Raw genomic sequence first — 12,921 nt, forward strand, 5'->3', positions numbered from 1 at the left:
AAGCAGTGTGACCTTTGGCGAAGATAGTTACGAATAAGTACTATTATTTCTTAGTTTTAGGATTTTATTGCTTTGAAAAAAATGTGAATAGTTACAGGATATAGAATCATAGAATGATTTAGGTTGGAAAGGACCTTGAAGATCATCAAGTTCGAACCCCCCTGCCATAGGCAGGGACACCTCCCACTAGACCATGTTGCCCAAGGCCATGTCCAGCCTGGCCTTGAACACCTCCAGGGATGGGGCCTCAACAGCCCCTCTGGGCAACCTGTTCCAGTGCCTTACCACCCTCAAAGTGAAAAACTTCCTTATGTTCAGTCTAAACCCACCCTCTTCCAGTTTAAAGCAATTCCCCCTCGTCCTATCGCTACATGCCCTAGTAAAAAGTCCTTCCCCCAGCTCTCCTGTAGGCCCCCTTTAGGCACTGGAAGGCCGCAATAAGATCTCCCTGGAACCTTCCCTTCTCCAGGCGGAACAGCCCCAACTCTTTCAGCCTCTCCTCATAGGAGAGGTGCTCCAGCCCTCGGATCACCCTCATGGCTCTGGGGGGAATATGTGGGGAATATGCGGCAATATTGTGTATTTCAATTTATGATTCTACAAAATCAACAAATACACCCTTGAAAGTTTGCTACACATATAGTCAATTTAAGGATGATTTTTTGGTAGACTTGAGAGAATTCCTAGAATATAAGTTTGTGCTTACATATCACCATTTGGTGAAGCTCTGAACTAGGAAACTAAACGAGCACTTCTGAAAATTTGTCAGCTATGGTAGGAATGGCACATGTACCCGAGAGGTCATCTACCTAGTCTGTTTAATTAACTTAATAAAACTTACCTTTGCCAATGTCCTTGGCAATCGTGAGTAGAGGACCTCTCCTGTCCTAATAAAACTTATATGCTAAAAAGTTACTAAACTTTTTTTGGGGGGATTTTTTTGAGATTTGTTACAGGTCAAAGATAAGTAAGGTTTGAAAAAAATCAGTTCCGTAATTTCAGTGTAATAGGTAAATGAGTAACTCATCAGGAAATTAATTGTTTGACTTACAATAACAATGTATAAGTTTAAGACACAGTTGTTTTTATAGTGTTGAATCTGAATATTAGATTTCTTTGCACATGAGGCAACAACTCTTTTTGCAGACACTTGCAAAAATAAGTGTAATTAATAGCACAGCCTGAGTTTTAGATTCATTGTGCTGCGGGAGGGGAACAAATATCTGATAGAATTGTTTTCTAAGTGCCCATGAATGGTGAAATTGATGAAATCTGGTTTCTTACGGATTTATATTCTTTAACATGTAAGCACCCCTAAGCAGTGTCAACTATGTCTTCACAAGGTGTAACGTGCACTGTTTAGTCTATGGCTATGCGTGTGGAAATTGGCTGTTTGGACATTGCCAGAGGGAGTGTGTACTTGCTAATCTGTGCAGCCTTCTATCTCCTTGAAATGCCAATTTAGCTTTCTAACTTACTACCAGCTGCTGATTTTTTTCCATACATAATTACAGATGAGCTTGCCAACATTCTATTAATTGGGCTGAAATTGGTCAAAAGGATAAAGGGTATTTATCAGGCAAATAATTCAGGTTTGGAAAAAAAGAAAGTTATATGAAAGAACTGCGTGTATTCAGGTACCTCAGCAGGAGCCACGTTAGAATATTAGCTACTGAAATAACCAATTTAATTAGGAATCAGATTAAATAACTTTAGAACTTCTTTGGAGACTGCCTTTGTACAACTTTACTCTTTTAAAAACGGACTTTTTGTAATTTGATTATAATTATAGACATTGTCTCTTCATAGATACAGGGGTTGTTAGTTTGTTCTTTGACAAAACATTCCTGTAGATGTTGTATAAAAACCACTATTAAAAATGGTAAATACTGTTCTATAGAAGTTTAAATCTAGTTAGGGCATTGAGTGAATGAGTATACTCGTGACCAGCAGAGGGCTCCATGAAAGCAATAAAATACCCATGTAGAATATTAAGTGGGAATTTAAACAGTGAATTTCATATTTAATTTTAAGATAGTGTAGGGGTAAAAAGGACACATTTACATTCTTAAAGACAGACCATGGGCATCATTACATTGTCATTAGTATTATGTTATGAAGGTGTTTGTCAGAAATTATGAATTCCATTGAAGCAAGTGTTTCAGAGCAAAACTGAGAAGATAGTAGAACTTGTTTGCTGTAATGGGGAAGTGCTTCGTATTGCCATTGAGTTGTTTCCTATCTAACTGTCAAGACAAGCAAATAACAAGCTAAAGTTATTCCAGTTGTGTTTTATATGAGACTCTCTCGGCTGCTGCAATGAGAGTGTGTTGTGGTTTAGGCCAAAATCCACCACTGGGGACCTGGGGGACCCCAGATGGGACTGACAGTTGCTCCCCTCTACCCCCCTTCAAAGAGAAAGGCAGAGGAGGAAAAAGAAACTTATGAGTTTAGAAGGAACTAAACTACGTTAATGAAATATTAATAATAAAATAAAAAGAAATAATGAAAAATATACAAAACCGTATCAAACTCCCGAGATGACAATCACGACACCGGCTGGCACTGGGGCAGTCCCAGGCTGGACTCAGTGACGGACGGGAACTGGATTCCGGATCTGGATTCAGGATCGGGATCACAGGCAGACGAACAGAGTCCTCCTCAGACGTCGGCCATTGAAGGAAGAGGGCTGACCCTTTGATCCCTCAGCTTTCATACTAAGCAGGAGGCAGATGGGATGGAATACCCTGTTGGTCAGTTTTGGGTCACCTGTCCTTTCCGCTCCTCCCCGCAGGTGGGACCCCACTATGCTTTTCCACTTCCGACCCTCCAGCGGGGCAAATAACAAAGTTGGTTGGCCTTGGCTGTTATAGCAATAAGTGTAAGCAAGAGCCTCTCTGCATACCATGCCTGGGCATCAGCTATGAACAATTGGTCTTATCACTCTGAGAGAGTGAACAGTGTCTGCACAATATGCAGTTAATTTCAGTTGTTAGAAGAGGCCCAGCTAAGAAGCGAAGTTATGAGCAAAATTGGTTCTGTTTTACCTCAAACCAGGACAGAGTGCTAGAGGTTTTGTTCAGTCCTGATGTGTGTGTGCTGGAGGATATAAATACAGTGTTAATTTGTTAGCTGTTAGAGTAAGATGGCATTCTAGTTAAGCTTTAAGGGTAGGTTAAGTGAAAAAATGGTGGGTTTGTTTTAAAAATCTACATTTTATTCTAAGTTTCTTTCAGCTGATACTGTATAGATGTCAGGTATCTGCTTTTCAGCTCTTTACTATAAGTCCCTGTAACAAAAAATTTCTAAATGGAATCTTAGCGTAAACCAAAACTGCTTATTTAGCTAGGAGACATGTACGTACATATATTTGTGTTGGTTTTGTGTACGTGTTCTGGTTATAGATTCTTCTTAGGCCTCATTATGTTTTGGAATATTGCCTATATAGTAGTATAACAGCAGTCTAAATTACACAGATGTTTATGTAAATAAATCTTTTTCTGATATTTCTTGTATGCTTTTTTGTCCAAACCATTTTATCAGTATGTGTACTAATTTCAGTCTTTATTAAGTGTTCATGTTCATAATGTTAATTTTTTATCATTGTCACTTTAGGATGGCGATCCGTCAATAAGGAATGCTGCATCTTTTTCCTTGAGGTCACCACAGTCAGTCTGCTCTCCAGCTGGAAGTGATGGAACCCTTAAAGGTAGTCTAGCAGTCATTAAATATCAATGTTTTTTTTCCCAATCTTAAAGAACAGAGTTAAAAGAAGTATTTAGTTATTCCTCCTGACTTCTGTATTGAAGTAGAACTACAGAGTATGTCTTTAAGTTTTGGATACAAAATTATTTTGAGCCCTGATCCAGAAGAAATTTCTGAAGGTCCAAAAATTGACTAATCATCCTTCAAAACAAAGCTGAAATTCATGGAGGACAGAAGGATTTAAAATCCTTTCCAATATGAGGATAAAATTCTTTATAATGTTGCTCAACATAAGAAATGGTTTAAAGGCAGCATTACAAGTATTGAACTCCTAACCAGCTCCTAAGTATTCTAACATGCAGTCTTAATGTTTAAATGTCTTAATTGCAGTCATGAAATTTTAAGAACATGAAATTAAATGTAGATAAAGGCTCAGTACATTTAGCCTAAATGAAGCCTAAAAACCTTAGCTGTGGAGAAGGAATAGGGTGAGCTGTCACACTGTTGAGAGGGAAAAGAAAAAAAATCTGCTCAAAATAATTCTTCATGCTAAATTCTGGAATATATACTGCTATTTTTAATATTATCCCTAAGAAGCAATGACTGAGATACATGAGACTTAGCAAGGTAGGGGTTTGGGCATATTCTTGCTAATTTTTTTTTTTCAGTGCTTACATACTTACATGGCAATAGTAGAAAGATGCAACAGTCCTTTCTTCTCTTTAGCCCCAAAACAAAATGAAGTCTTTCTGGATGGTCAGATTAGATGGAGATGGAGAACAGGAGTTGGGGGAGATTCCATAGAAGGTGAAGGTGTTGATTGGCCTCGTGCAACTTGGAGGAGAGATGTCTTTGACAGGGGTGGACCTTAGAACAGCCTCCTCATACCTATAAGGAGATTATCAGGAAGACTTGAGTCAGGCTTTTCAGTGTTGTGGAGGAAGGATGAAATACAGTGGACTTAAATTGAAATGGGAGGTTCTAACTAGGTCTAAGGAAAAACTTTTTCACTATCAGGACAGTTGAGCATAGGAAAAGGACGCCCAGAGAATCTGTACATTTTCTGCCCTTGAAGGTTTTCAAGCAAGATCAGGCTGGTTAGAGTCCTGCAAAATGTGACCTTGCTCACCCTGTTTCAGCATGAGGATGGACTACAGACCTCCTGAGGTCTCCTCTTAACTGAATTATCGTATGATCCTGTGACTGCTAAATGATGTCCGTGGTTCATCCTCTGTAGGCATATACTGTGTTAAACAGTGATAGGAAAAAGTGTCTTAAGAGGCAAGTGAGAAGCATGTGTATAGCATGCCAGCAGCATCAGTATTTCAGGAGGTCTAGTGCTAAAGCACTTGTAAGACTTGTGTGAATGGTGAAGACTAAATGTGGTTGTTCTTCTCTGTCGAGTTTATCAGTTTAACAATGTTGTGAATCTAAGCTGCTTCCACTCAGATACATGTTTACCACTCAGCCAGAAGAATATTTGAATTGGTTTTTGGTTAAAGTTGTTGCTGTTTCAATTGGCTGTCTCAGAACCACATTTTGAAGGGATACCTTTTCAGATTATTTCTGAAAACAATCTGATTGTACAGTTCAGATTGTAATATTTCAGCATGAGAGAGGCTGAAAAGGTGCAACAGGAGCTTTTTGATTAATTTACCTGTATGTTAGCTTTACTTTTCCCAGTGATGAAGTACCCAACTTCTACACTACTGTTACTAATGGTGCTACCATTTTGCCTTCTTAAAGAGCTTAATGAACCCTGATGCAGAGAACCAGTTCTTGATGATGAAAGAATCTTGACAGACCTTTACTTCCTCTAATCTCATTTTTTAGAAGTGTGTGGAAAAGGTGTGGATAATTACAGTGTTATTTAGAACAGGACATCCCTGACAGAGAGTTTTTCGCCTATGATTTGGAGTGAAAGGTGTGCTGATAAATTCTCCAGTGATGAACAAACAGCAGGTATCTTTGCTGGGCTTTTTGTTGCTATTCTCATTAGCCCTTGAAAGTTGGGTTGACAGGTTGCAAACTTTGACAAAGGAAATTAGCAAAATGCTTAATTGTTTGGCATGACAAAAAGAATGGCACTAGACATCATCAGTCCAGAGAGAGATCTTAGGAAGGTGTTACACTATCTAAACTTTCTTATGTAACATAGAAGCTTGAGGCAGTTACTGAAGGTATGGGTCCAGACTTTGTTTCTGTACTTTTGACACGGAAATAGCAAGGACTGCTGGAGACTTGGAGAATGTGATCGCACAGTCTTGAATTACTTGAAGACTGAACATAACTGTCTGATCCACAGAATCTGAATGAGGGAGAAATTTTGTTTGCAATGCAGGCAAATATTTGAGAGTTCTATTTGTTATTTTGGTTGGTTATTCACTTACTCAATGGAGCAAAATTTCTCTGTTATCGAAATCTTTGCTTCACTACTGCTGCAGTAAAGGTACCAGAGCAGCTGAAGTTTTATCCAGGTCTTTATCCTTACATTTTTAGGTAAATTATATATTTTTAGCTATGCAAACAGAATAATGGCTCTGCTTTCATGCTGTCATCTCTTACCACATCTGCTTTCTTAAAAAATTCATTTCTATGAATTAATCTATGAAGAGTTAACATGGAGTATTTTTCTTTTGTTGCTCTCATAAAATATTCTGTGGGTTCCATTACCCAGGATCAATTACTCGTCAAAGTCTTTTATCCATTTGTTCTGCTTTCCCACTGCTCTGGAACCTCAGAAAAAGATTTTTTTTTTTAAGACAACTTCTAAAGATCTGTATGAAGGAAAGCATTCCACAATGTTTTTAGTTCATTGCTTTCCAAAGAGAAGAGTCCATATCATTTACAGTCTTGTTACCATGCAGTTTCCTAAACTCCTGGGAAAACATCTGTGAGGACTAGCAACAACCCTTATGAAACTATATAATTTTGCACTCTTTTCCAGAAATAAGTTGTATTTCATCCAGAAATTTTTAATGGGTATTTGATTATTTTCTGAATAATTTGGAAATATTACTTTTATTTTTAAGGGATTTATAAGACTTCTCCTGAGAGATTCCTCTGCACTTGATCTCTGATTGTATAGTGGGTGGCAAGAAGAATTAGGAATCTTCTCAAATCAGTAGTACAGACTTGAGTGCTCTCAAAGGTTAGGAAAAATTATCATCTCACGCTCTCTCCTTGAAAAGAAAGAAGAAATTTATTCAAAGATTTTTTTCTGACAGGGCCAAAATAAACATTCATTCTTGTTTTTCTTCAAGTCTTAATTCTTTTATGCAAAGATGCTTCTGGATACAGCAGTTCTAAGCTGAAACAGCCAAGTTTAAGAGTTTTTCATGAAGCATTCATTTTCATGAAGCTCTGGAGAAAGCGGTGGGACTGTTCCCTGAAAACTATTGAAAGAGTATGTGGAAAGTTAATACAATCTGTCCCTAAAAACCTCCCAAATGTATGTTCTTATTTGTCTGTCTCATGCTATTCCTTTAAGTTTGAATTTTAAATTAAGTTGTGCTCTTTGAAAACAAATGTCAACAATCCTGTTAATCAAAATAAGTAATAATTTTATCTCTAGTACAAAACTTCAGAAGATTTCCAGAGGAATATTCTTTGATTTTATATAGAAAGCCATGCTAAAGTCCAGATATGGCACTCAGTTCTCCTTAATACCCAAGACCTACATCTTTATGGAATAAAATGATTTTGATTTGATGATACTTATTCTTAACAAATTCACTTTGGAATACTACCTCTTTATTATTATCTCAATCCTTACATAGAAATTGTTCGTATAGTACGTACTCAAGTCATACAGGCTATGTATAATAGTCTGGGCAGTCCTTTACCATTCTTTTGAAGGGCCTGTTTTTCGGTTTTTGAGTCTGCTGAAGGCACAAATTCTCAAGAAAATTATTACCATTTCTGAGATTAGTTTAGCCAGAGTTCCAGGGTGAATTTGATCCCATTTTCATGAAAACATTTCATTTATGTGAAAGTGGTACACAGTGTCATATTAAATTAAAAAAATTAGACCCTTCCATTTACACATTGTAACTGCAGTCTCTTAAAATCTTTTGGCAGTAGTGTGTCCCTCAGGTTCTGTTATTGCCAGGTTCTTAGGTTTTCCACCAGATAAACATCAGTATGAATGCAATATGGATGCTCTGGTTCTTTTCACCTTCTCCAGCTTCTCCCTTTAGGAACTTACTTACAGTATAATTACAGATGTGAAGTCTAATAACCCACATGTAGCACATACGCATTCCTTAAAGCCTCTCTTTCAAAAGACAGTTTGGTAGCCACTTAAATAATGTTTCTGGAGTCTCAGGTATCACTTCGCTATGGATTTAAAAAAGCGTAGCATTTGAATGTTCCTGAAATTTCTCTCAAATATGCTATGAACAAAGTATTAGACATTAGTCTTCACTTGTTCACTAGCAGTTTTTTTACATCTTTTGTGCATAGGGAACTATACTTCTGGCAAAAGAGGATGTAGAATGGGTGAAAGACTTTCTGTCAACACCTGGGAACCTTAACCTGCAAGGGAGTTAAAGGAATAACCCTTTGAGTGACCCTTTGGAAGTTGTTGTTGTGCAAGTGGAAAGCTAATAATTCTTCAAAATTCTGTAAACTATGTGAATCCTAAGTTCCTGATAACCTTAATAGTTGGTTATTAACCATATGGATTACAACAAATAATGTGATCAGTGGTGTGACTTTGGTGAATCAGCTCTGAAAGGCAGGTTGTCTTTTCTCTGAAGAGACTCAGAGATGATCAGAGAAAGTATCACGAATGCTTAAATAAGATGCGCGTATTGTGGTGTGTTTAGAAAGCGTGCGGACAAAAACCATAAGATGGAGATGTCAGTGATGTGTGCAGTCTCCTGGAGAGAAGGAGCTACGCAAGTTACTGACGCACAGTGAGCAAGTGAAGCCATTCCAGGGGTAAACAATCAAGAAGTGTTTTTGAAACTTTACATTTTTAAGAAGGCTACGTCACTGTAAATGCAATGCATTTTATAGTTGCTTGCATTATAAAGGATTTGATAACAATCAGTCAAGAGTCACGGAAAAAAGGTGTTTACAAATTACTACAGCAGATGATAAAACTTCTTCAATGCTCAGTGCCATCTACCACTAGGAATCAGTAGGAAAACTAATTAATATAGAGAAACAGTCCCAGGATTATCAGAGGTGGTCAGGATGACTGTTACTGAAAGACTATGGAGGTATTGTTGATGGGTGTATTTGTTCTCTGTAAGGGCCGTATTTCTTATTGATGTTACCTGCTTCTCAGCTACATTTGGTGTTACCTGGTTGACCCATCAGTATTTGCTGATCAGTAATGATACAATTCCCAAATCAGTGGAGAATATCTTTTTATCTCACAAGTTTTACGTAATCCTGCCATATAAAAAGAGATTGCACAAAGTTCTTTTACTGATACTCTGGAAGATCAACTGCAGAAAGTCAGATACTTTTTTTCCTGAATTGCCACACAGACCTAGATTTAGACTCAAAAGCTGTCTATATATTCTCTGTTCTAGAAGAATATTCTGAAGTTTGGTTCATTCCCGGAGATCATTTCTAAACATCATTGTACGATTTACTACATTCACAGCATTTTGTAGAACAAACCTCTCAACCTTGGAATCTTGACTGGTTCAGCAAGCAGATCATGCCTGTCTGCGTATTCTTTCCACAAAAGCATTTCTTCTTTTATCAACAAGTCTTGTAAGAGCTTTGTTCTCAGACATATAATGGCTCAAGCCTTCTCCATAAGAAATATTCCAGACAGACTTCAACAGTAATAGGCACAACTTTCTCTGTATAATGGGTGATGTTTCGCCTGAAGTCTAAGCATCCAACAGAATGTGTACTTGTTCGATGTGCGATACCTGTTCAGACTGCAGTCTGTGGTAGTGAAACTGTTCCAGAATACTTCATCTTCTTCAATTTCTTTTCACGTCAAGATATAGGCATTACATCTTCCAGGCCTCCTCGTTGCCAGAGACTTAACCATCATTAGACATCTCAGAAATATGTGAAGTTATTGCCAGAACATGTACTCTTAAAATGTGGCTTATAGGCCTTACTATCAACACCTTTCAGGAATTTTCTTCAGGAGGAAGATAATTCCAAATACCTATTCGTAGTGCTGCCTAGGAGAGGGAAAACTTTACTTTTGTTTCATCATTTACTGGATTCGAAGTATGTTCAATGGAATGCACTGAAATCCTTCTGACCTTCTCAAGTCTACCCCAAGCTAAAAAGAACCACCTTATCTGTTGCTGCAGTGTTATTTTTCAGCATGACAAACACAAAATTAATACCAAATCAGAACAATCTTGTCATATTTACTTAAAAGTTTAGGACAATGGGAAATCAAATCTGTGGCCTCTGTTTGAAGTGTAACTCTGAAAAACAGTAAATACTCCATTGTGCAACTTCAGAAGTATTCATTTAAGAGATAATTCAAGAATGAGATGTCAGTAAGATCTTTTTGAAAAGTTTTAAGCTGCCTCTAATATTTGTAGAAATAAAAATGCAGCTTGTATTTCTTGAGCGGTAGTCACTACCATAAAAGAAATTGGTATCTAATGATTTCTGCTATACATTACGACAGTCCTGTAAATTACCAAGAGAGACAGTAATTGGTGGGGGAGAGCATCACAAGAATAGGAATTTGTGGTGAAAGACAAATGAGAGATCTTCATAGGGTGTAGCCAGGACTTCAGTACTGGTGGTTGAGTGTGGTATCTAATTCGAGGAGGGGAAGTGGAGTAGTGGAAAAAGTCAGGATTAGTCAAAACAGGGCTTCCCAACATTGTGGATGTTATTGGCAGATTATGGAGTTGTTGCTGATGGTCAAGAAGGGGTAAGATAAACCCATTTCATACCCTGCTCTCTATATACAGAAATTATAGGACTTCTCACAGAATGTATTAGGGACAGAAAGTAAGTATAGCAGTCTGTCCAAAGAAGTCATCAGTAAAAGCACACCTTTCATATGAATTGAAGCTTTTCTAGAGGTATCCATTCTTTTTTTCATCTGCAGGTCAGTACATTGCTTAATGATTCTTCTTATTTCTTAAAATATCTGGTAGAAATTTAAGCTGCAGAATAAAGCTGCTTTCTTGTTTTGTGGTGTTTCTTGAATGAAGCACATGGGGACCTGTATTCCAATTAGTTTTTGATTGTTGTTAGAAGTACTGACCTATGATGACTTGAACCAGAATGACTAATAATAATCTCAGTCACTGCTTTCTGAAGATCGGTTTTGCCCAATGAATCAATGAAGTCTGATAAATGTTTGCTTTAACAAGAGGAGGCTGGCCCTATTGTTCCAGCCAATGGGCATTTTTTTTTTTCTCTCCACACCAGTATTCCTTTTTAAGACAAAAATTATAGCTCAAAATTATAATTGGGATAGGTTGAAAAGCTTCTCTGTTTTTTAAAGCTATTTTCTGGGTTAACAGTCATGAGGAGCTGGTTTAGTTTGAGGAACAAAAGATTTAGATGCAATTAATTGGAGAATATTTTTAATTAAAAATAGCCTCTTTTAAAAATTTCTCTAGATACACTCAAAGCCTAGAACGAATGCATGTAGAAGTAAAAATTCATACATTTAAAAAAAGAGGGGGAGATAAGGCAGGGAGTGGTAGAAAAATGCCTTAAGATAATTAGCGTCTTCTAGATAGTAATGAGTTGAGGGGAGGTTGGAATGAGTTTACCTAAAATAAAATTGTTAAAAAAAAAATTCTAAAAGTTGCAAACGAACTGTCAGAATCAAAATTAAGGAGGTTGTGTATGTTTTGATTTTTATTTTTGACTAAAATGTGTGACTGAAATGGCTAATGCCTGTACATTGATCATTAAGTCTTCATCACCGGACCTTGTTAAAAATCTTTTCAATCTTTCTTTTTTCTGTAGTCAGCTTGCTTTCATTGACCATTTTCTAATAGTTGATATTCTGAATCTGCAGGCACTATTTTTATTTATTCTTTTTTGGTGGTGGGTTTTTTTGTTCCGTCTTCTCCGAAATGATCCCTTCTCTACCTGCCCTGGACTGCTGAAATTCCTAGGAAATACACTGCAGCTATCTGTGTTGCATCTTGATCTAGGAATGATGGGCTTCCTACCAATCTTATTTAGAACTTTTGTGAACACGGATATATGTAGAAATACACATTAAAATAATGTAGGTTATATTTAGTGTGTTTTTATATAAACATGAAACAACATAACTGTTCAGTTTTTCTGAATTATTATTCTAGGATCAAGACAACCTTTAATCCAACAATCTCAGCCTCCACCTTATTCATCACCTAGAGATGTTCCCCCAGACATATTGTTAGATTCTCCAGAAAGAAAGCAAAAGAAACAAAAGAAAATGAAGTTAGGCAAGGATGAAAAAGACCAGACTGAAAAAGCTGCAATGTATGATATCATTAGTTCTCCTTCCAAGGACTCCACTAAGCTTACATTAAGACTCTCTCGTGTAAGATCTTCGGATATGGACCAGCAGGATGATATGCTTTCTGGTTTGGAAAACAGCAGTGTGTCAGAGGGTGATATTCCTTTTAATGTGCAGTACCCAGGACAGACTTCTAAAACACCCGTTACTCCACAGGATGTTAACCGCCCACTAAACGCTGCTCAGTGTTTGCCGCAGCATGAACATACAGCTTTCCTTCAGGCACAACAAGTGCCTGTTTTACAACAGAACACTTCAGTTGCTGCAAAACAAGCTCAAACTCTTGTGGTACAGACACAGCAACAGGTTTCGCAACAAGGAACTATAACGTCATATGATGAAGTAGAATTGGATGCATTGGCTGAAATTGAGCGGATAGAACGTGAATCAGCTATTGAAAGGGAGCGATTTTCAAAAGAAGTGCAAGATAAAGGTAAAAGGATTGTGTGTGTGTATACACTATATATATTATATAAATATATATATATGCATATAAACCCCATATATATATATATATAAAAATTCCTGTCATTGTCACGTAGTTCAATTCTGTTTAATCAGTGTAGGTTCTTCTGCGACATTCATCTCCATTCCCCTCCAACAATGAACTGCAATCTCATAAATGCATATTTTTAATATCTGGTATTCTTTATTTTGGGGGTCTTAGTGGATGGAAAGCGAAGTTCTTATGTTTCAAAATTTTTTTAAGCTATTCTTATTTTGAACCATGAGACTGAATG

At 37.2% G+C, this 12,921-nt stretch overlaps 1 protein-coding gene across 1 annotated transcript in view; it reads left to right on the forward strand.

Moving 5' to 3' along the window:
• The window catches only part of NIPBL (NIPBL cohesin loading factor), a 171,435-nt gene that overhangs the window by 86,086 nt on the left and 72,428 nt on the right, over positions 1–12,921 (forward strand). Inside the window, exons 8-9 of the mRNA XM_082496966.1 lie at positions 3,616–3,709; positions 11,982–12,614. Coding sequence (XP_082353092.1) covers positions 3,616–3,709; positions 11,982–12,614 — 727 coding nt within the window. The remainder of the gene's footprint in view (positions 1–3,615; positions 3,710–11,981; positions 12,615–12,921) is intronic.

The sequence above is a fragment of the Vanellus vanellus genome, assembly GCF_965231255.1.
Source record: "Vanellus vanellus genome assembly, chromosome: Z".
NCBI classification, from domain to species: domain Eukaryota; kingdom Metazoa; phylum Chordata; class Aves; order Charadriiformes; family Charadriidae; genus Vanellus; species Vanellus vanellus.